The sequence below is a fragment of the Pholcus phalangioides genome, unplaced genomic scaffold (assembly GCF_987345545.1).
Source record: "Pholcus phalangioides strain wild (caught in Gottingen) unplaced genomic scaffold, Ppha-v1.0 ptg000017l_1, whole genome shotgun sequence".
NCBI lineage: Eukaryota > Metazoa > Arthropoda > Arachnida > Araneae > Pholcidae > Pholcus > Pholcus phalangioides.
In genome coordinates this window covers 8,139,287-8,165,293 of record NW_028301610.1, presented here as the reverse complement: position 1 = coordinate 8,165,293, position 26,007 = coordinate 8,139,287, and the positions used below count along the sequence as shown (strand labels likewise).

General features: G+C 33.5%; 1 protein-coding gene across 1 annotated transcript; it reads right to left on the bottom strand.

The window, feature by feature from the left end:
• Positions 1-5,037: 5,037 nt before the first annotated feature.
• LOC149072191 (uncharacterized) lies at positions 5,038-24,098 on the bottom strand. Its single transcript, XM_089246755.1, has 3 exons — positions 24,045-24,098; positions 16,701-16,832; positions 5,038-5,371 (listed from the first exon to the last, which is right to left on the bottom strand). The coding sequence occupies exons 2-3, from the start codon at positions 16,801-16,803 to the stop codon at positions 5,172-5,174; spliced, it is 303 nt and encodes a 100-aa protein (XP_089102881.1). The 5' UTR covers positions 16,804-16,832; positions 24,045-24,098; the 3' UTR covers positions 5,038-5,171.
• Between the last annotated feature and the right edge of the window lie 1,909 nt (positions 24,099-26,007).

Below are 26,007 nucleotides of genomic sequence, written 5' to 3'. Positions count from 1 at the left end.
ACATGAACGTGAAATTACTTGGAGTACGTTTGGTGTCGTGATAGCTAAGGCTGCTCTATAAAACTGAAATAACTCGAGGTTTATTAGGAAATTTATTGAGAAGTCAATATCCGTCGGAATAGAAAACGCCTCTCGAGAAAATTGAATTCAGAGAAGATATTTCTTAGAATAAATGCTAACACCATGTGCTGAAAGATAAAAAGTAGAGTTTTTAAACTGTTGTTGTCTATGACACGATATAAGTAAAATGAAATGCTGTAACTGAACCTAATGTTAAAACTATTGCATTGCTTCACCGCCTGTAAATTAAACTTCGAAGACTCATTTTCAGTAGTCTTTTCTATTAAACATCGACGATGCTAAATGCTATAAAGCGTCATGTAAGCTTTTTAATATCTATGTGTATCCAGTTTATTTTTTGCATTAAGTAGGTAATCGCAGTTTATTTCACCCTGAATATTTTTATTTTTTATTGGACAAAAACAGCGTTAAATGCGGTTAAAACGATTTTCCCGCATTTTTAATGCTGTTTTTTCCCAACTTTCTTCCGTTTTTCGAATTCTAATATCTCAATGAATATTGCACGTAGAGAAGCATGGAAATTTTTTTTTTTTTTTGGCATCAGGAGAGACAAGGAAACAACTTTGTAGTTGGGCTTTTGAGCACAGGGTGTCCATATAAAAAGTAAACATTTTAATTCTAATAACTGTACAACCCCTTGCAACATGAATGGCAAATCTGAGTACTAAACGTTACTTGAATGCTTTTTCTAATTGGAAGTATGCCTCTAGGAACAACGGTTCTCCAGTAAAATGCCATACGCCCTTTTACCCATGCACCCTGTATAAGTGGAAAGATGCTATCAAGTTTTATTTCAAAGGCAGCTTTCTAAGCATATAAAAAAGTTACAGAGCAAAAATATCAAGAAAGATTAACTAACCAGAGAATTCAAATTCAGAGGCTAAAATATAGTGCTTTGTATCATCGAAAACAATGGTACAGCAAATAACCATCAAATTTGTTTGTGCATTTCCAACGAGAATTCTTTAAATAGACGGTGTAAGATTTATACAGTGTATGGGTATATTAATACGCAGTAAAAAATGCCACATGATTCAAAGTACTATAACAATTTTATGACATTATATTATATATATATATATATATATTAGTCCACTCTTCCCTTAATATATATTATTCTGCTAAAAATATCTCGTTTATCCTTTGAGAAACAATTTTAAGCTTGTGATTAGTGAGAATCAGTTGGCTACTGATTGATTATTGATTACTGTGGTGTAGAGGTATGACTCATTCGGATATTCAAACACAATCGTTTCCTCATTTTTGTATAGCTTGATCATTAGCAAAAATTGTAAGCAAATCAACATAATGGATTATCGAAGGAGAAATATGAAGATGACTAATATTTTATTCATAATGAAATAAGTATTGCGTTTCACTCTAAAACATATTTGTAATTCATTCTGATTAGCTTTCAAATGAAGTATTTACGATTACATGCGAGTCATCATACTCTCCTTCCTCATTTAATCTAACATCAAATCATGGTTTTTCTTCATGGCTCATCATATTATTCCATGGCATGAAAAATAAATTCATTTATTTGATTTTGTCTGTTGGTTTTGGATCTACTCGTTAGGCCAGTATTACACTATAATAGTTTTGTAAAAATTATTTTATAAAACTTGAAATATCCAACCAATGAGTGCATCGGTTGCATTCGAGCAAATGTAACTAATAAAGTTATTGGTTGCATTTTTCCAGTTTTATAAAAGAACTTTTCTAAACATTTTACAGTGTAATTCCTGCCTTAGGCCAGTATTACGCTATAGAAGTTTGATGAATGTTCTTTTACAAAACTTGAAAAATGCAACTAATAAGCGCATCGATTACATTCGAGCAAATGTAACCAATATTTTTTTTTAATTTTATAAATGAACTTTTCTGAAACTTTTATAGTGTAATCCCCGAATTAGGCCAGGATTACACTATAAAATGTTGATAGAAGTGCTTTCATAAAACTTGAAAAATGTCACCAATAAAATTATTTCTTTCATTCTAGAAAATTCGACCAATGATCTTACTGGTAGCATTTTCCAATTTTTATAAAAGTTTGATAAAATCCATTTTATAAAACTTGAAAAATCCAACCACTAGAGCTCATAGGTTACATTCAAGCAAATGCAACCGATAATTTTATTGGTTGAATTTTTCAAATTTTGTAAAATAACTTTTAGAAAAATATTATAGTATAGCACCGGCCTATATAAGGTCGGTATTACACCCTAAATGTTTTCTAAAATTCCTTGACCTGATTGATCTCTCCGGTACCATCACAGCAATCCACTGAGTTCCTACCACACGTGTAAAGACAAAATCAAACCCATCATAATACAGATTAACAATTAAAAAAAACCGCGATGATTTCCTACAAACAGCGAAAAAAAGTTAGCTAGATTCTATGACCATTGATCCCCGACTCTAAGGCTTAACTCGGTATACTTCAATAAAAATCTCTCACCGTACGTTAAACAGGTACTTTTTGCTAGCAAACAGTTTAAATCAGATGATTATAAATTTTGCTGGACTCGTAATGGTAAAGTTTACTTAAGAAAATCTGAGAAAACCAGGGTGCACAGAATATCAGACACGTTGACGATCATAATCAAAATTGATACGATTGTGATCTGTAATTGTGATTTATAATTATATTCACTCTAAAATACGAGTTTTTTATTCACTATTACCATAATTATAGGAGAGTCGTCAATTTATCCATTTATCTCTATTTATCATACAATAGTTTTTTTTTCATCATGTTATTCTATTTTTTTACCCTACCCTATCGTACCCTAAGATAATAGATGAGATTTCATGGGCCCCCTCCAATTGCTTCTAAAGTATACTAATATTCTAATATGTACATTCATTCTTCTTAACGAAACATCGAAACGTTTCTCCAACTCCCAACCCCATCTCGTCTGTTGTCACCCAGGGCTTTTTAACAAGGGCTGTCTCACGAGACGCTGTCGTCGGTACCAGCTGACATCATGCGGGACGTCATTGAACAAGCCGAATCGAGAGTGTGCCCGCTTCGCTACCCTTTTCTTTCTTTCAAACCGAGCGCAACTCAGGTCTGTCACCATCTATGGGCGATTTACTACCTAGTGAGTTGTGCCGGAAGTGTGTGTGTACCTAACAGTCTGAGTGCGTATGTAGTGTTGTGTTTGATTTTTCAGTGCTGCCATCTATGTTTCAGAAGTGAAGTGAGTGATGTGTTATGATTGAATTACATCTGTACTGTTTGTAATTCGGTTGCTCTCTGTGGCGAGACTTTTGATGGAGAGATTGGCTCGCATTCGCGCCTTGTAGTTGGGAACCACAGAAAACCAACTTCAGCCGACCAAACACTGTGGCAACTGTGGGGTACGAACACTTTTCTACCTTTGCTACCCTGTCAATTACGATAGTTTTCAATCGCTCTACTGCCCATTTTATTGAATTCTTTCCGAAATTGTTTTTTCGGTTATTGTCTTTAGTATTTGTATATTTATTGGCTTGCTTTGTCCAATCATTTAAGCATTTAAAATAAGAAATTTTGCATTTGCTTATGAGGGAACTTCCACTGAGAATATTTTTCTCGGCTCCATTTCAGTTGAATCACCTACGTTAGTTAATTTTAATTGAAAGACAACTCGAGACAAATAATTTGAAAATTATCTTTCGAACTATATATATATATATATATAATTTTTAATTATCTCATTTTATTTTCATTTGAATTAGTTGTAGGTTTTAGAAGTGTTAATAGTTAATAGCGAATGTAGTTTTATCTTCGTTATTTTTTCTAGCTAATCCTCCCAAACATTTACGGCTCTCATTTTTCAATGAGCTCATTTTTTTTTTCCAATTCGATATACACATTCTTTCAAATACGTATTTTCTTCAGTTAACATAGCACACACTTTGAAGAATTATTTTCATAATCACAATTATAATATGCAACTTCCTTAGAAACATTACACGTTATTGACTCAGTGGTTTTCAGATGTGGCTTTTTAGGGCTTAGATATATGTCCAAAGCATTCGAACGTACTCGTCTCTCATTCAATCGAGAGAGAGATTCTCTTGAAATAGATTCATCATTAAGTGTACCTTGACCGGGTAGATTTACCGACGGTACAGTAGAGGCTTTCAGCATTTCTATTTGAAGTAAACCTAGAAGACGGTTCTTCAGGTCATCTTCATAATCACTAGATTTTATATTTACTTGATCGAGTTTCTTACATTTGGACACCCATATTTTGCAAGTCTCTGGGTCTTTAGGAAAATTATGATAAGTAACTTGAATCCCAAGTTTCTTTGTCCGAGTATACGGAGGATAAAATTTGCACGTTCTTATCGCTCAAGAACTCATATTTGTTTTCTCATTTTCACAAGAGAAATCACAAAAAAAATTGTAAAAACACCGCAAGCGCTATTAAAACAACACCATAAATCACTTGATGATCACTCAATTGATCACTCAATTGAAACAGTAAAATAAGCAACTAAAATTTAAAATAAACCTATACAGTAGTCTACGACTCTTTGCTCTTCGCTTGCTTGTCGTCTGCCAGAAAGTTCTTAATCAATGACGTCCCGCAGTAGCTCCGAGACCGCGCCCATCTGAGCCAGGGCGTCGAGAGCGTTTACAAAGAGATAAAAAAGCCCTTACTGTATAGTCCTGGTTATCACCACAAAATTTGTTAATCGCGACAGTACCCGATTGTCCGAGGAAAAACATTGTAAAAACATTGTGTGTTTGTTAATTTTTTTTTTTTTGACTCAAAATAAAGTGTTCCGAACTCTGCCACGAAGCTGGTCTTGAAGAGATCTCGGCAAGTCTAGTGGCAAAGTTGTGTCGTTCATTCATTTTTTCGCTGTGATTGTGACTCTGATTCCAGAGACACCAACTGAAAATAAGTCTGACAAAAATATATAGAAGAGAGAGATCGATTGATACAGAATTTAATAAACATTAAAACGAAAATTTATTCAACTAAAATAAACAATTAATTATATTAGTTATCTACATAATAACATCACTACAGAAGTTAAATCTAACAAGAATACATAGCTGATACATAAGAACACTCATGAACCGCAGTTCATTTTTCAGTGGTGTCAGTAGCACCTTCTTCTGAAGTGGGATAGCCCCACGTAGGGTCAGCTCTCCGGCCAAAACGAAGTCGAAGTGTTGGTGACCTGTTGCCTCCTTTCCGTTCCAGCTGGTGAGGCAACCTTGATGATCCTGGTGGCAGGAGACCATCGCTCTTGAGCAGCAGCAATTCGTACAGCTCACGCAAGTCTGGAAAAAACAGGAAATGTCCCGGAAAGAAAGAAAAAGAAATTTATGGAAATTAATATTACTTAATTTCAATTGTTGAAAATCAGTCTTTAATTTATCTCAATCCTTGTAGAGCGTTACCTGTATTTTGGAAAGTAGCCAAAACTTAAAATTCCATGTGCGTAATTAATTGTAGTTATCATGAGGCCCTGTTTGGAGTGCTGTCTTAACGCATGGGCCCTCTAGTTCATGGCCCAGAGCCCTCTTTAAAATGAGATCTGATTAAAAGTTTCGAAAGTGGTCATGTAAATTGGTAGACAGACATTTCTAGCTAAATAGGGGCCTGAAATGACTTTGCCCGGAGCACAAGATGTTCTTAAGACGGCCTTGCTGCTTACTTCGAGAAAAGCCTAGACTCCGGACATTCACCGTGAAATTTATGTATAACTAACACACAGCAATACTCCTTAATTTCTCAAGAACGTTAAAAGGTGCCGCCACAGATTAATGTTCGCTCAAGGTCCCGAACTTGAGTGCCCTGCAAATACTCCTCTGAGCTCACCTGTGTCTGACTTGATGGGGCTTTGTTCAGTACGGCGGTTCATAATGTTGTTGAAAACATACAGGATGTCCCATAAATTCGTAAAGTTTAAAAACTTATAAAAGCTAACGGAACTAGTATATTTTGATGCAGTTTGAGAAAAAAATTGATCTCACGAAGGGGGATTTTTTAATACAAAAAATACTTAGTTCATATTTTTGTCGATAGAAGGCACTGCAGGAAAGCAAATCACAGCCACAGCGTTTTGTGTACCTAAAACTTTCTCCAATCTCTTCTGTGTTCGAAATGTTCGTAAAGCTTCAGCCGGTGATTCGTAGATGAACTAAAACAACTTCACCAACAGTGCTTTATCCACCAATGTCATCATCACTATTAAAACCTTATGAAAGCACTAGAACTTCAGAAATGTTAATCGTACATCCTACATTTTATAGAACTATGATTTGAATATTTACAGGGATTTGCTTCGTGTAGCACCCTCTACCGACAGCGATTTGAACTTAATTTCATTCTCTGTACCAAAAAAATCCCCCTTCGTGAGAGTTTTTTCTCAAATCGTATCCAAATATACCAATTCCTTCCATTTTTATGAATTTTTGAACTATTTACACATTTATGGGACACCCTGTATGTTACTAGAAGGCCGTCTTAACGCATGCTCAAGTGCACAGAGGGCCTCCTGATAATTAGATAATTATTCTAATTATTCTAATAATTAGAATAATATAATTTTCCAGAGTAAATATGCGAATGTGTAGGCAGGCACTTACACTAGGTAGGGGTTCCCTGATGCTGTTAAGACGCCCCTGCTCATCTGCATTTGAGGCCCTAGGTCATGCCCGGATGAGCCCCTGCGTTACTACAGCACTGCACCGTGTTGTTCGCGGGCAACAGTTTAAAGATATTTGTGTGAATATTGTTTCTGTGGAGAATATTTGGGAATGATATCCGAAAAGGGAATTTTTCGTAAATTATATAATTCAACTGTTCCAATCTGAAAATAGATTTGGAATAAAAATTCAAATAACAGTTCTCTCACAACCGATTAAATTCCAACAAAAGAAACTCAAATGCTGAATAATTTCATCCATAAAAAAATTCTTATCTTAAAAATTGATTTCCAAAAATAAAATAAATTTATACTCTTTCAAACAAAATCACGTCTAAAACTTGATCTGTAAGCAAAAAACAAAATGCAATATCTTTATTTGATAGGATTGAAATAATTTAAATTTTCAAAATAATAATAATAAATTGATTTTTGATTGGATTTAAAAAAAAGGGGCATTCACATAAGAATATTTCCGAAAAAAAGAGGAAAAATTCGTTTTAAAAGACATTTTATTATTATTATTTCAATGACACTCATAAGATAGAAATCGGAGCTTCATCTTATTTTTTGGCGTTAAAATTAGATTTTCGAATGTTTTATTTTTGAAATTCGAGCGATTTGAGTTTCTTTATCGATCGATTGCCTGCTTAAACCAATTAAATACACTTTATGATTTCCGGAACATGTCATAAAAATCCGAAAAAGAAAACATTATTTTGGAGCGTAAAATGATAATTTCTAGAATCTTCTTATCGGATGCGAAAACCGGAAGAACATATTTAAATTTTGATATTAAATTTTTTTTAAATACACCCCGACATGAGATTGTTGAATATTATTAAGTCACGTTAATGCCATAATATTTGATTAGAAAATTTCCATATTTTTTGTTCAGTTAGAAAACATATTAATGACTAATTTGCATATTTTTTTGTTTATTCTTTTTTGGTGGTATATTCCAAAGCATTCCTGATACCACAGGCACTTAAACTCATTAACACAAAGTAATTAATTGAATGGGGTTTTTTTTTTTATTAGTTAAGTAAGTGTATAATTAAGTTCAAACACAAACTGAAACACAAAAGTCAATATGGTTAATGGGTTGATTACGATTTTCCGACAGGAAACATGTCTTCCCTAGTGTTTTTGGAGGTTTTTTTTGCATGTTAGTGAATGTTATTTTACTTTGCTGTTCCCGAGGAAAGAATGAAGTGCTTGTTTCGTTTTTTTTAATAAATATAATGGTTATCAGAAGCTAAATATTATCTTCCCGAAAGATCTTCCCACGTTATTCCTTATAACACTGGAAGCCATCTTCACTGCTGGATTTGGGTGTGGCGATTCTTCCAGATGCCGAATGTTGGACAGGACATTCTGTGACGTCAGTTGTCAGCTTATATTAACATGATTTTTTTTTTCTTGATTTGCAAATCTACGAATCTCACAACCTGCCATTTTAGTTAAATTCCCGTATGAATAAATGCTTTATGGTGAAATATTTATGCAATCATTTTTAACAAAAATGAATTCAAGTAATTTTCGTGAAATTTTTGTGAGAAATTATCATTTTTGGAAATTAAAATATCTGAATACAAAGGCCTCAACACACACACAAGCAAATTTCCCACTGAGGTGACAAAACGTTATGCCCATAAAGAATGTGGAAGTCAAATATTCAAAATGCAGCAACCCAATGTAAAAGCATATATCACCAAAAATAATATAATAATAATTAATAATATATAATATACTGCCCACACAAAAGATTAGGGTTGCCTTATCTAAGTATGGGTAGCTTCTCGATTTATCCCATTATTTTTATCGTACTTCTTTTTAAACTTAGCAATTGTGTTAGGATTCACGACCCCCGGAGGTAAACAATTCCATTTATTGACACCCCTATTAGAGAAAAGCTCCCTGTGACACCACAACCAGGAATTGTTCCTCACTAAACGATACTGGTGTTTCCTTGTCGAAGCAGTTGATCGACGGCGTATTAATAACTCCTATCCATCCCGTTGGAAATTTTAAACACGTCGACCATATCCCCCGACTACTGCATTCCTCCAATGTAAACGTATTCAAGGAATCAAGTCTCTCTTCATAGCTCGTCTTATGTGCTAACAAGAGCACGCGTAGCTCTTCCCTGCACCAACTCCAACCAAGTCTATGTCCCTCTGAAGGCATGGTCTTCCAAACCTTACGGCATACTCCAGTCCAAGACGAACTAAGCCTCCGAAAAGACTTTAGGAGAACTTGAAGAGACCTTTTTAAGAATGAAACCGAGCATTCTATTCGCTTTTTTGACCACTGCTGAACAATGTTCAGAAAACCTAAGCCTCTCGTAAATGAGAATTCTCAAATCGGTGGCCCTAGTGCATCCGGGAAAGTAATACCATTTCAACTCGTAAGTGAAATGTTGATTATTCGAACCAAAATGAGCGACAATGCACTTATCAACGCTAAAGGTCATGCTCCATTCATTAGTCCATTCTGCAATCATATTCAAGTTCTTCTGTAGCATCTTCCTATCGCTCGAATTCCCTACTACCCTCGTTATAGCTTCACGTCATCTGCGAATTTGCTAACAATCCCGTCAATACTCTGATCGAGTTTATCGATAATTAAATCAAAGTTTTTCTTAAAAAAGTTTTTACAAACAAATAAAATAATCTTTTTATGAAAATCTTTATATTTTTAAAAAATTAAATTTTATGTATATTATGATTTTCGATAGGATTTTTTTTTTTTTGTGCTGACCATAAACAAAAATGAAATTTATAAAAATAAGTAAATAAAAATTAATAAATAAATTTTAAAAAAACTAAATAAATAATTTTTTTTTCACATAATATATTAAGTTTCTCGTGATCATAAGTACTGTTTATTTTAGTTTAATAAAGTTAATTAACCAGAGTTAATTTTAAAAAATTGTTAATTTAAACGTTACATCAATTAAAAAAGAGAATTATTCTTAATAACTTAATTACCGACTAAATAAATAATTTACTATTAACTACTAAATTAACGTCCGATTTTCTTAAACTTCTCAAATATGTTAAAAATAATAAATAAATATTAATATTATTATTTGTAGTTTAAAATGTAACAATATTTTTTTATAAGCAATATTATTATATCGTTTTATTCAAGTTATCAGTAATCATGTATAGAAATTGTATGTAGTTTGTTCATGAATTGGAATAGCGGTCAAAAAATGAGTTTCGCAGGAACCATTTCAACGAAAACGTATAAATCAAAATTATTTTAATTTACTATAATTTAAATAAATAATTATTTAGATTTTTCAATGAATGTAATTATGAAAAAATCTTCCATATATTCTATTTATATTAATCTGTTTTTACAATTTCCAACGCGTGTTGAGATCTCCATTCCACGTGAAAATGAATTTTCATGATGGATTCGAGTTTAAAATTCACAGCAAACACAACATATCATTATTTACAGTTTAAATATAATGTCATAAAAAAGCGATATCATTATATTGTTTCATTAAAGTAACCAGTAATCACATGTAGAGAAATTGTGCGTAATTCATGATATTGTTTTAAAAGGCGGCCGAAAATGAGTACCGCGCGAACCACTTTAACGAAGACGTTTGAATAAAAATAGTTTTAATTTACCAATTTAAATAAATAATTATTTACATTCTTCAGTCAATGTAATAATGGATTTCTCATATTCTATTTATTAAGTTGTTTTTACAGTTTCCAACGCGCGTTGAGATCTACGTTTCACGTGAAAATGAATTTCGATGATGGATTCTAGTTTAAAATTCAAAGCAAACAACCGAATAGTATGCGATATAGTTCGTGGAAATTTACTATTAATTCATCGCACGATAATGCAAGGACTCAATGCCAAAGTCAGTCATGTTCAAACAAAACTTCAGCGAGAGAGATTCACAAACTGATGTTTCTGAGGTTTTCTTCATTCCATACAAAGCAGTCTATTCGCATGCGTAGACTTGAAACAGATTATTTGCATATTGTCACAAGTTGAGATTCAATGAAATATTATCTTATTTAACCAACAATCGGGAAACATTTCAAGACCTAAACGTTTTATTTGGACGTGATTTATGGTTATGTTTGCAGTTACTTTTCTCATCAATTATGAGTTTTAACATAGGTAAATACAATCTTCTAATCTCTATGGAGTGCCACGGTCCCTGAAGTCGATTTTTGAAGAATGGCTGAAAAGTATTTCATTTAATTACAAACCAAATGTAAAAAATTTCGTGTCAATCGATTGCTATATTCTGTCAAACTGAAAGAAAGAAGTAATGCATTATAATGTGAACGTATATATAACGGTAAATGTGATAAATGCTGTTATTATACATAGTAACCGGTTATTACGCGTACTTACCAAGAATTTTGGTAAGTTTGATAAATTTCCTTAAATCTATCACTTTTACCAGCGTTTATGCATAGTACCCAAGTGTCGTTGGTAAATTTAATAAGTACTAAAAAAAATTATCATTTTTACCGGTTATTATGCATAATACCCAACCGTTGCTTATATTGGAATCCGACTATATTCATTACACATAATGACTCATCTGAATTTTTTTTCATAATCATCAAATTCTCTAATTACACTGGGGTATTATGCATAATCACTGAATAAGTGATTAATTTACTAACGACACTTGGTTATTATGCATAAGCGTCAGAAAAAGTGATAATTTTTTCCAGTATATATCAAATTTACCAAAGATGCTCGGGTATTATGCATATTCGCCGGTAAAAGTGAAAAATTTATCAAACTTACCAAGATGATTGGTAAGTATGCATAATAACCAATTATTATGTGTAATAAGCGATTTATCACATTTACCGTAACATATACAAGAAAAAATACTTTGAAAGTGATTTTCTCACAGATTGCTGTTTCTGAGCGCCCCTAAGATTGCAATTTAGCAACTGACTAATCAACAGTGTTTTTCAAAAATGTTAAATTCCAATTTTTGAAATTTATATATTTTTTTCAAACGCTAAAAATTTATAAAATTTTAACGAATAGTCAAATATCAAAGATCGAGATTCATTTCATCAACATGTTGAATAAACATTTCTGAAAAATTTTTGGATTTTTATGTAGTTGTTTTTTGTAATCTCATGGATGCGCTGAAAAATTGCAATCTGAGAAAATCGTGTTCAAAGTCGAATGTTTTTTCTTGTATACATTTACACTATAATTTATTATTATTTCTTTAAAGCCGGGATTACACTATAAAATTTTGCTAAAAGATCTTTTATAAAACTGGAAAAAATTCAACTAATAAGCGCATCGGTTACATTCGAGCAAATGCAACCGGTGATCTTATTGGTTGAATTTTTCGAGTTTTATCAAAGAGCTTTTACAAAATAGTGTAATCCCGGCCTCATTCTGAAAGAACACACCGACCGATTGATACGAAATTCTTTTGCATTTGATTTGAAATTGAATGAAATATTTTTAAAGTCACTTTTGAAAAGACTTCACGGGGGGACATCCACTAAATATGCAAGAAACCTTTAAAAAAACCCCTAATTGGTTTTCCTTTATGGTCATTTTTTGTCATTTCCATGTTGGTCATGACCGTACTCGACGGAAAAGATTGTTGGTGTCGTATATGTTTCACTTTTTTTTGATTAAGTCAATGACACTGGCCCTTTAACCGCACGTATTAGCCCATACCAAAAGCAATATCCGGCTCTCTAGACTTTTTTTCTCCTTGAGCATTGTCTTCGTCAATGGCGGCTTTTTCACAAGCTTACCCCCTACGGACTTACCTCATATATAAGAAGATCCTCACAAGTTTTTCTTTTTTTCTGTTTTTTTACCCATGTTTCGTTTTGTTTTCCTGGTACCATACCAACCATCGTTAAAGTCACAATCACGCCATAACCCACGCGCCGATAGATACAAAAGCGTATACTGCAGTATAGGTATTGCTCCACTGAATACAAAAACCATTATTCCTTTATCTTCTCGAAATATGGTTCTTCTCATTTGATGTATTCTTCGTCTCATGGAGGGATGCCTTTTTCTCCCTTGCTAATAAGAAATGGTTTATTATGGGAGAGGAAATAATAAACGCTCAAATTATAGCGGTTAGTTAAAACCCTGAAACTATAAGATACATGGATATGTTTTCCCTTGTCTTTGCTCTGAATCTGTATAAATGATCATGCCAGAGGGTTAAACCTGATGGTCCAGTCTAGTATGTGAAGTCTCACTGCTACATGAGGTATAATAACTGATGGATGCTATAAAATGACTATTATGAAGTTTTCGCAACCGTGGAAGGTCATTGACTACACCAAGTATACGCTGGTTATAATCTCCATCAAAAATTGACATAAAAAGTTGGATACCACGTATATCTCGGTAATAAGTAATCTCTCTGGTGGTTCATTCTGACAAAAGAAATGAGTGGATATTTCCCAAAATGCATGATATTCTTTCCTAGACCGGTATTTTTAGGGTTAAGTAATACCTGAATGAGGATCAAGGCGCATTTCCATAATAGATTTGATGGTGCATGAATACGCTTCGTTCCTGTGGAATAAAAGACTTGCCTTTTTTTGTACAGAAGAGGAAGAGATCAAGTACAGTAATATATGTAATATTTCTTTATCTCTTCTCGAAATGTGGTTCTTCTCATTTGACGTATTCTTCGTCTCATGGAGAGATGCCTTTTTCTTTTCCTTGCTAATAAGAAATGGTTGATTATGAGAGAGGAAATAATAAACGCTCAAACTATAACGGTTAGTTAAAACTCCGAAATTGAGATCCATGATATGTTTTCCCTTGTCTTTGGTCTAAATCTGTATAAATGATGATACCAAAGGAATAATCTTTATGGTCTAGTCTAGTATGTGAAGTCTCACTACTACATGAGTTATAATAACTGATGGGTGCTATAAAATGATTATTATGAAGTTTACGTAACCGTGGAAGATTATTGAGTACCCTAAGCATACGCTGGTTACTATCTTCATCAAGAATTGACATAAAAAGTTGGATTGTCGCATATATCTCGATAAGGGTGGATATTTCTAAAACTTTGTATATGCTATTCTTACTGGCCAGTATTTTTAGGGGAGAGGAAATAATAAACGCTCAAAGCGTTGCGGTTAGTTTAACCGTGAGAAACTGAGATCCATGGATATATTTTCCCTTGTGTTTGGTCTGGATCTGTATATATGATGATTCCAGAGGATTACTAGTTTGTAAAGTCTCACTTCTTCACGAGGTATAATAACTGATGAATGTTATAAAATGATTATTATGAAGTTTTAGTAACTGCGGAAGATCATTGACAACACTAAGTGAGTGTTTAACAACTTACTGAAGATTGCAAATGTTCGTCTTTTATTTAAAGCCACTCAAGTATACGCTGGTTGCAATCTCATCAAGAACTGACATAAAAGTTGGATACCACGTGTGTAATCCCTGGGGGTTTATTTCGACATCATTTCAAAAGAAAACTTGATGGATGTCTCCTAAAACTCGTGCTATTTTTTCCTATATAGACCAGTATATTTAGGGTTAAGTAATATCTGAATGAGGATCAAGGAACATCTCCATGACATATTTGATGGTGGATAAATACTGTCCATTGCTATGGAATGAAAGACGGCTTTTTTTAGTTAAGGAAAAGGAAGAGATAGAGTAATATGTAATATCTTTACTGGCTTTCACTGAATACCTATTGAAATGACAAGAGCCGATAGAACCGCTGACTTGGCTAAAGATGACACTGTTCATCCGATCCTGGAAGCTGAAGTATCATTCCCCTCGAGAATATTTTCTTTTCAATGTAGGCTAAACGATACGAGTGCGGTTGACATTTCAACAAAAGCCACGATGAGTTATTTTGGTCCAACGTAATCAACCTATTACTCGATATTTGGTAGTCAAAGTTAGGTTTGTTTTTTTCCTATCCATACAAGAAGGTATTAGATGGAATAAGACATCTATATACGGAAAAAAAAAATCCTTTTTGTATCAAAACTAACTCAACAGGGAATCGGAATAAATGAGTAAATTTTTATCGATTCCTGCAGAAAATATATGATTCAGTTTAGCAATGCAGAAAAACTTTCCTTCGTAGATTAAACCCTGATTCTACATAATTAAAAAATTTTATGATATTTACTTTTTAATTCCAACTGAAACATTTTAGATGTTTTGCTCTAGAATAAAAACAAAAACATAGAAATATTGTTAGAAATTTATTATCATGTTGCGGGTATAGATAGCTCTGGAATCAAACATCTTTATGCTCAAGTGAAGAGCTCACCTTAATGTAATGTCTCGAGCAGGACCTATGTATTTTAAATGATATTTTGCAGATGATAATTTTTCAAACTTACTGTTTCATTTCTCCGAAGAATTAACAGCATGACTGTTAAATATGGTTATGTATTATCAGTATACGTTGTCGTATCATAAATATTGTTAATAACTATGGAATGGATTAAAAATGTATTTACAAAGATATTTTACTCTATTTTTGACAATATTCGTATCCACATTCCATCAATCGTTTTTCAAAATAATTTTAGCTGCTGTTCCAAAGTTCTTCAATCTTTGCGGCCGCTCTTGCTCTAAATTACGCAACGTTTTCAATGGAAAAACTTCCAATGCATGAAAATGAAAGCATTTAAATTCTTCAATATACGAGCATGACACTTTCACGGCAGGTCATGCCCTCGAGTTCACCCTAAAATTTGTAGTGCAACGGGTTGCGGTTAAGATTTCCGGATGACAGCTGGAGAGATGAAGTCGAAGACATTGATTTGAAGCTATACCTGTGTGTGGCTTTATGGCTCTGTGGGCAGACGCTAAATGCTACTGGATACTCCATGTTTAGTTTTTGAACAATGTGTTGTGGAAATTGATATTTCATTACGGATTCTAGTAAAAAATGTTTGTAGACCTCAGTGTGCGTTTTTACCATTTTTCTCGGAAACTGAACACGGAGCTTCCAGCAGCTACTTAAGTCAAGCATACTGAGTAATAGTTCCAAATCTATGAATCAGCAGTCCGTACCTTAACCGCTGTGCGATCATGTGGGAATCGTGCTGGACTCTCATCTTGAGGATCCAGGTTCGAACCCGTTGACGGCACAGTGTTGGTCGGCTGAAGTTGGTTTTCTGCGGTGTTCTAGCTTCGAGGCTCGAGTGCGCGAGTGGGTCTCTCATTTGAAAAAGTCTCTCCCTAGAAAGCAGGCAGACTTACAACACGATACTGGCATAAAATGAAAATTCAAGAGTTCCCATCTTTACCTCATAAAATGGAAGACGGATGGCAACGCGAACACGAAACAAGAGCAACTCGACAACATAAATACATTAGGGCCTCATATACACTCAGAACAACACACATTCCGGCATTAGAAATTCCGTAGAGGAATGTGTACGAGATGCATGTGCGGTTAAGTAGTAGTAGTCCGTACCTCAACCAACTGAATTTTAATTTAGGTCGCGAGTGATCATAAAGTTTGAGAGACTCTCTGAGGGCTGTCAGTGCCGTCTTAACGCGACCCGGGGGCCTCAAGTGCAGAAAAAACCTCGTGAAAATAAGATCTGTTGAAATTTTCAACAGTGAGTATGTATAAATTTCATTCCCATATTTCTAGTCAGGTGGGGGGGGGGGGTCTGTGATGCTGTTAAGACTGATGGAAGTCATTTTAGTATTTTAGTGTAATACACACACACCTACGTTTTGTCAAATATGGAGTAAAATACCTTAGTTGGAACATTTGTGATTCATTCAACAAATAGCAACAATATTCATGATATGACCACGTAATAATCTTACCGTATCCATGCATTGTTCCCCTAAGAGTAATTTGATAATTTCCTAGTGACTCGCTGTAAAATCGAAATCATATCATAGGACAAACAGAGCTTCAATTTCAACAATATACTTACTATCGTACTCATTGTTGCGAGTTGCCAGCACTACTTGCACCGTCAGCATGAACGCGATGGCCAACATCGTCGCGGATAGAACCCCTCTGTAGCTAGCTGCCATTGCTATACTTCTTTCAAGAGGTCTTGAAGCTAAAATCAATATTTCATGAAGAACTTTATGCAATCTTTTCACGGATCGAACATAGTGTCGTGTGAGTAATTAAATTTTCAATATAATAGTGTGTGTGCATTTTGGCCTAGGTCTTTTATGCATCCGCCTACTATACCAAAATCGCGTCAGCTCTAGTCATTATCAAGTTCTTTCTTGATCTTTCTTCCGCTTTTGTGGTAATGGTCAATGCTAAAGTCATTCATAATTTTAGAAAACTGAAAATTTTCTGTTGTATTATACGAAGATATCCATGAGTAATTCAGATATGATTTAATTACAAACGTGATATATGTACTAGTTCTCTAATTAACAACGTTAATTAATGATTAATATCCATTCTTGGTTACAGGATAATATTCATAAACCCAAATTCATTTCCAAAAATATAACACATCAAAAACACTAGAAAAACAAATGATATAATTTAAAAAAATGTAGAAAATTATATCTTCCAGGGGACAATAACAATGAATTATCGCAAAACTAGAAGAAGAATACCTTACATTATTTTTTGTAAAAACAAAAATATAATATAACTGCGGGAGAAAATAATTTATTCTTCGAAACTTTTGTATATCATCAATGCTGTAAGTAATATTCCTTCATTTAGAAGAAAATCCAAAAAAAAACTGAATTTTTTGTCTATTAATAGTTTCGAAATAGGGTTAATAGTTAGAAAAAACAACATTGTTGTCATTAACAACGTTATAATGTCACTCATCCAGAAAATAAATGTTCTTTCGACCATATTAATTGAAAGTTAATGAAGAAAAAAAATTAAAGTTTAAGGAAACACCTGAAAAAACTGTTTTTTGTAGAGGGAAAAAAAATGTGGTTTTTCTGGAAAACAACACGAGATGGGAAATTTTCTCGAGTGTAAGTGATTCAAGCTAATAATATAATTTTTTCTTATCACTTTTTTCCTCCCCAGCATTTGTTTTTGAGTAAAAAACTTTTGTCGGAAAATGTTTAAAAGTTTTCTGTGGAAAAAACTTTAAAAAATCCTTATTTTTTAATTTCGATTCTTATCTAAAAATTTTCTCACGGCCTTTATCAAGTTTCATCGCTTGTTGATGCTTATAAAAATATTTGAACAAAATTTAAGGGTGGTTGAAACTATTGTGTGTGTGTCGATGTTTATTAGAAAAATTCCAAAAATAAATTTATTAAAAATTTTCCTCATGAGGATCTCCTTTCTGAATTGTTATTCATAGTGTTTGTAGAAAAAGTTAACCCATTCTATAGTTTCTAAAATAAAAATTAAAATGCATGGGGTATTATTTCAATAAGGAAAAAATTAGTTATATATAAATATGCATTTATTTAGAAATATATAAGTACATAATAAATGTATTTCTATATAATTAATATTAAAATATAGAAAACGTAGAATATTTTGGACTTAAATGCATTTGAATAAATGTTGAAGTTTTAATTTAGTATAATATCTAGAATTTTTTGTCAGTTGAGTTATTTGTATTTTCCTTTTGCAGCTTTATAAAAAAGGTAAAAGTTTATAAGTTTAATTATTTTTCTAAGGCCTATTAAGACCTATAAGGTATGTTTTTTTTTTTTTTGTTGTTAGTTGGTTTTTTTTTTTTTCAAATTCATTAAAGGCTTAGAGGTTTGTGTGTCCTGAACATAAGTGCCCGCAATCTCTCTTTTCTTGCACTACATGAATGCTGCTGCATGGAAGTCTGCTTCTGTTTTTAACACAAAAATTCCTTTTAGTTTGTTTCAATAGACTAGTGTCGTAAGTCTACTTCCTTTGCAATGCACAAGTGCCTGTAGCCGGCTTTACTTCCGGTACATAAGTGCCCGTATCCTGACTTTACTTCTGGTACATAAGTGCCCGTAACCTGACTTTACTTCCGGTACATAAGTTCCGGTTACCTGACGTTTCTTCCAATACATGAATGCTCTCTGAAAGTCGCTTCTCTTCTCGTACAAATACACCTGTAAGTCGGCTTATGTTTCAATACATAAGTGGCGATAAATCTGGTTCACTTGCAATTGTCTAGTGCCTATAAATTCATTTCTCTTGCAATTGCCTATAAATTCCTTTCTCTTACAATTGCCAAGTGCCTATAAATTCATTTCTCTTGCGATGCATAAGTGCCTATGTGGTCGGCTTTCCTTCCGGTAGTAGTCGGGCTTCTCTTGCAATACATGAGTGCTGAAGAAGTCATGCAATACACATATAAGTGCCTTAAGACGAATTTTCTTACAGCAATGTGACCGTATTTTGACTTTTCTTGCTATACATAAGTGCCTGAAGTCAGCTTTACTTTTGGTGCATAAGTATTTGTAATCGTGCTTTTCTTCCAGTGCATAAGTGCTTTCAATTCAGCTTTTGTTCCATCCCATAAGATCTTCAAGTTGACCTCTTCTGTTAGTTGATTTTTTACAACACATCGAAAATGTGCAAGTAGGCAATGTTACAGGCGTTCTCGCCTTTTTAAAGAGTGACAACTAAAGAAACTTTCCACCCAGAAATCTCAATTACTTCATCTCCAATAGCATAGTGAAAATTTTAACCCTTGAATGCGTAGCTTTGTAAAGGGTTCTTCAAAAGGTTAATTACTGCAGAGACGGTTTGAAGACAAAAATTCAGAATCGTTCTTTGACCGTAAGGTGAGGTCATATCCTTTCCATTTTATATATTGAGTTTGCTTGTAGATGCCCCAATAACGACAACAACTCTGTTTGATGCAGAGCATATGTGGCTGTAATTTCGCTAATTTGTTAAACTTTTGTTTGCATTTCAATTTTTTTTAACCTTGACGTTTGCGATTCGAATTTTTTTCTTACTATTGTCTGAATCACAAAAGGGGTAGTTGCATATATTTCGAAAGTAATATTACTTCAATACATTCACTTTATTTGTGATTTTTTGGGCCTTTGCTCGTCTTCAATAATATCATTAACTATTTGAAAAAATTATCAGCTCGAAAAAAAATTGAGTGTTATTAAGGGTTAAATGACAATCGGCGTGATTTATTGTGAAAAAAAATATTTATGAAGCTCTAAAAAAAATAGTCAATCAATCAATCGTTGTCAATCAATACAATAGGAATATTAACATTATTTCTATTAATCAAAATTCACGCTTCAAGACCTTCAATTTATCAAATATTTTCGGGTATTTTCTTAATAATATGAAATCTGATTAACAAAACACTTACTTTGCTATGGTCATCTTTTTCATTGATTCCAATCAATCCAAAACACATTTTTAGGACAAAAACCTAAAAATATCTTTCGAAAAACGCACTCGCTTTAATGCGTGTAGTTTGTTTTTAATTAAAAACTATTCATTTCTTTAATCCTTGTCCGCTTTGGTAATGGATATTTGTTAAGTCAGAGGAAGTTTCAATTTAGAAGAATAATTAAAGTCATCAACTATCATTTCAACTAGTTTTTTTCTATTTATTTATTCTCAAAAAAGAAATCTTCCCACTCGTATTACTATAATAAAACTGAGTCAGTATGTCTGCCATATGTGAAATAAATGACAAAAAGATCACTAACTTTAACGGGCGCAAAAAACGAAATGACTATAATTATGTGCTAGGTTGCGCTCTTATTGATTACAGACTTGGCTTCGCAGAGTCAACAGATGCCGGTGATTTCTATAAAATATATGGTTGTTGAATTTTGTACGTCGCTATTTGACTTTTAAAAAACACAAATTGCAAAAAAAATTGTATTTGAATAGAAATTTTCATATATTCTTCATATTTTGATTATTCCAGGATTGAAAAAGAAAATTGTGATACTCATAACGTTTCTGTTCCGAGGATCGCTGATTATGTAGATTGCGAATGAGATAAATTAATTATAGTGATTATTTTGGAAATTAATCACCGATAAAGTTTCTGAAAGTTTTGTGGGTGATTCTCAAAATTGCACGAATAATTACTAGAATGTAGTAGAATATTCCAATCAGGCCTATCGACGTATTTTTGTCATATAATTAAATAAATTGACTAATATACTGTCATTTTATGCCTATACTAGTGCTGGATATATCAGGTGCGGATCATCGTTCAGCGGCGATGGGCTGGAAATACTAATAGCTGATGCTGTACCATAAAGAATTTTTGTGAAGTTTTCTTTATTTAAGTTGCAAAAAATTTTGAATATTTATTTTGTTAGAAAATTCCCAAATCGCTGGGATTATAGGTCAGTTTTTGTTAACGTGATGTACGTTATTTTATGCACACTAGGGCTGACGATTACAGTTTGAAACCAATTAAGATCAACTAGGTTTCTTCGTGTCTTTGATGGGTTTTGAAGCCTATCCGTCGAACCAAAATCAAGTGCACCTACCACGCAGCAAGCTTTTCGGCTTCTGGCTCTAAAATTGTCTTGAGAAAAAATAAAATACCACGCGTAATTTACACCATCGTATCGCAAAATCCAAAAAATATTATAGCGTATTTACAGTCAACGCTCTATATAACGACCATGCATTATTGTGACCGTTTCATTATAACGACCGCTATGATAAGTATTAAATTTATCCTATCCATCCCATGTTATATTTCATTCAATATAACGACGCCATATCAATCCAATACAACGTCCAGAATCAGTTCTGCCCCGCCTCTTTTTTGCAGAGAAATACAAAGAATCCAATAAACGACTTTTTTTTTTCTTTTACCAAAATTATTTGACATTGGCCCTTGATGTTGAAGAATTTGATACAAAGTTGTGTTCATGTAACTAATTATCACAATTTTATTATTTTCTAATCTGATGCATGTTTTCACTGCAACAGTGTGCATTATATCAAAATAAACAAGAATTTTTTTTCATTACGTCCAAATATGAATTCTCTTAAAAAAACGAATACTTTTTTAAACGTTAGATGTAACGACCTCCCAATATAACGTCCGTTTTTCGTGAAACGAGAGGAGCCGTTATAATGAACGTTGACTGTATTTTGTACAGGCAAAAAATGTAAGTACACGCAATATAAGCGTGTTAAATATGAAGAAGGGGTGGTTTCATTCACGATTTCATGTAAAGAAAAATTGCCGAATACAACCTAACCAATGTAGCAGCCATTCCGTATACATTATGTAAAAATCCGAAAATTAGACTGAATTTCGGAACTGTTTCGCTTGAAGTAAGTCATAAAGTGTTTAAATTCTTTTTTTTATTTAAGTTGAAACAACTTTTCAAAATTTGAAATTTCTTAGAAACTTGTTGAATATTTTCTATGAAATCATATCCGTAGCATAAAGCAACAGCCAATCACAAACTACTAAAATAATCCTCTTTTCCGCCCCTTAAAGGCTCAAGTTAATCGACTGTAATCTTGGGAAAATGAAACCTCAATCAGTTTAATGTTGTTTCCCCTGTAATACGAGAGAGAAGAAACAATTACTCTTAATTCTTTAGTGCCTGCAAGCGTTTGTACGTCTATCCAATAAGGAGTGAGCTTCCAAATCTTTCAAGTTGCAAGAAAATGGAAGAAAATACGACGGATTCTTTTTAGGAAAATAAATGAACAGAAATTAGTTTGATAGCGGACTCTAGTTATACTTTAAAGTTTTAACGACCTTCCATTCCTTTGCGTTTAAAAACATCTGTTTTGTTTTTTAAAACCTTTCGAAGTCTTAACGAGTTGCTAAATATCATATAAAGTTCACTATTGAATATTTGAGAGCATGTTATCACCATGTTGATAAAGTTACCACCATGTTTAAAATTTACCAGCTTTTATTGAAGTTTAACACAGAAAATACTCGATCGAAAATGCTGCTTACAATAACAGATCAAATAATTATTATTCAACCAAATAATTCCTAAAAAATCAAGAATAATAAATTACCCGTTTAAACCAGTTGAAAAAAATTATTATTGCCAATTTATTTATATACAGTGAATTCTTTTTGGAAAATGAATTAACAGAAAGTAATTTGTGATAATAGACTCCAGATGTACTGTAAAGTTTTTATGACCTTCTATTCTTTTTGCATTTAAAAACATTCGTTTCGTTTTGGAACACTTCCTGAGGTCTCAATGAGTTTTTAAATATCATACAATTCACTATTGAATATTTTGGAGCATGTTATCACCATGTTGATAAAGCTACCACCATGTTTGAAATTTACCAGCTTTTATTGAAGTTTAACCCAGAAAATACTCGCTCGAAAATGTACAATACCACAGATAAAACAATAGTTATGGAACCAAATAATTCCTAAAAACTCAGGAATAACAAATTATCCTTTTAAACAACTAGAAAAGAAAATTAGAATTGCATATTTATTTAACTATATATATATAGAGTGATTTTAGCGCTGAAAGTTATGGCTTTCCATGTTTTTGATAGTGCAAAAATTACTTTATCAGGACATTGGAAGTGGTTCTTAGTTTTCTAGTACATCGAGCTATATGACCATTAAAGTGCACGGTCTAATTAAATAAAAAGATGCATAAATGACCAAGAATGATTTTCAAAAAATTATATAATTTCCGACCGTAGAAAAACAAAATCAATTCGTATACAGTCGAATCTCGTTATAACGAACGCCAAGAGACCGGAGAAATCACTTCGTTAAAACGAAATTTCGTTATAAAGGAATTCCAGGTTACCTAGCATTGTTCCTATGTAAACTTACTTGGGAGAATTAGAAAACTGTTCGTTAAAACGGATTTTCGCTATAACGGTATTCGACTGTATTTAGTTTCAATGTAACTTAGAACAAGAGAATTGAAGGTGTGGCTATTTTAATTGAGTAATGAATTCTCTCTCTCTTTGAAGAAATTAAAACCTGTAAATAACTCTGATGTGGTTCAACACAGACTTGTTTGTGATCATTTATTAAATTTTATTTAGTCTATTTTCAGTCAAAAAAATTAAATATCTCTTATACTTCAAGCAAAACATTCAATGATAGCATAAACTCGAAAATTTAGTTATCAGTCGACATAATGTAATTACTTCCTATTTTCCATAAATTCATATAACTAATTTTTAGTAAAACTATTTTAAAAGTAAACTATTTTAAAACTGTTTAAAGCTTACGCATTTTCTAAAAACGGTATATAAAAATTAATGCATGTTTTCTGAATCTCCTGGAATTTTTTTTTAATTATTACAAGCAATATCATGCAAATTTAAATGAAAATTTTTAGAAGAAACATTTGTTGAAAGTACTAAATGAAAATCTTACCTGTATTTCAAGTTATTTGTTTTTTTACCTTAAGTGTCTCTGATGAAGATGAGAACTCTTTGAATCAGGAGAAATCCGAGAACAAGGATATAAAGCGAAAACCGGAGATTCTTCCGACCAATGAGAATGGTGGAAAAGTTGACACATGCGCACTCGAATGATATTATTTTTTTCTGGAAACTCCGGGACAAATTTCTTTTCTCTTTTCATGTGGATAGTTGAATACAATAAAATATTATATGAAGAAAATAAAATTGAACATAAGTTTCTGAAAAATCTATTGAAATGCACGATTTGTTTACACACACATAGCGATAAGCAAGAAATTTTTGTGAATAACATGAATTTAAAATTTTCCATGTGATTTTTGAATCGTAAAAAAAATGTCAGTACTTTTAAATTTTAAAGTCAGTAACTTATTAAGACCAGAATTAAACAATAGAAGTTTAATAAAAGGTATTTTACGAAACTTGAAAAAAAACAACCAATAAGCGTATTGGTTACATTGGAGCGAATGCAAGCAATAGGTTGCGTACATCGCTTATTTTGCGTTTGCTTATTGGTTTTTTTTTTTCAAGTTTTGTAAAAGATATTTTATCAACTTTTATAGTAAAAGTTGATCCCGGCCTAAAAAACATTTTCTAAAAATAACAGCTTCTATCAGAAATGATGTAAGACAACATCATAGACGAGAATAATATATTGGCGGATAATCAGCATGGGTTCAGGAAGGGGAAGTCATGTGTAACTAACCTCCTTTGCTTCTATGACCACGTTACAAAGGCTTTGGGTGAGGGCAAAAATGTAGATGATGTTTACCTTGATTTCCAGAAGGCATTCGATCGGGTCCAACATGGTAAACTCTTGAAGCGTTTACACGAGATTGGGATAGGGGGGCAACACCATTCGCTGATTGGATAGAATCGTGGTTAAGAGATAGGTCGCAACGAGTTATGGTAAACGGGGAATTCTCTGGTTGGACAGACGTCACAAATGGAGTTCCTCAAGGAAGTGTCCTTGGTCCCATTTTCACTTTTTATCGATAAACTCGATCAGGGTATCGATGGGATTGCTATCAAATTCGCAGATGACGTGAAGCTAATGGGGTAATCAGGAATCAAAGCGATAGGGAGTTGCTCCAGAGCAACTTAAACAGGATTGCAGCATGGGCAAATGAATGGAGATTGACGTTTAGCGTTGACAAGTGCATGGTCGCTCACTTTGGTTCGAACAACCCACGGTTCTCTTATGAGTTGAATGGTGTCGCTATCCCGGATGCAACTAGGGTCACCGATTTGGGAATTTTCATTGACGAGCGGCTTAGGTTTTCTGAACATCGTTCAGCGGTGGTCAAAAAAGCGAATAGAATGCTTGGTCTCATTTTCAAAAAGGTCTCTTCGCGTTCTGCTAAAGTCATTCTTCCGCTTTTTCGATTCTTAGTTCGTCCTGGACTGGAGTACGTTATAAGGTTTTGGAGACCATACCTACAGAGGGACAAAAACTTGGTTGAAGGGGTGCAGAGAAGAGCTACGCGTGTCCTTATTGGCACACGGGGATTGAGTTATGGAAACACCAAACATAGCCCCCGCTCTGTCCCTTGTGGGGTATAAGCAGGCTAACTTGCGGCTGGGCCATGCTGGAAAAAAGAAAAAGCCCCACTAGCCACCAAGACCACGGGCCGACCTCCGATCCACGCAAAGGACTACAAACACTAACACCAAACATCCAGCTCTGAAGCAGATTACCTAGCGGCTGGGCCATGCTGGAAAAACTCTCTTGATGTCCGGCCCGGCAGTCATCCCCGGCCCGTAAGCCACAGGACCCAACCCCGCCAGGGCCCCTATCACCTCCGACTCACTTTAATCACAACCCCAAAGTCCCCGGAAACCCGCGTTGGCCGCTGAGGAGCCCGGGCGGATCGCCCGCAAGAGACCAACGAAAACATCCCGAGCCATCCGCCTTC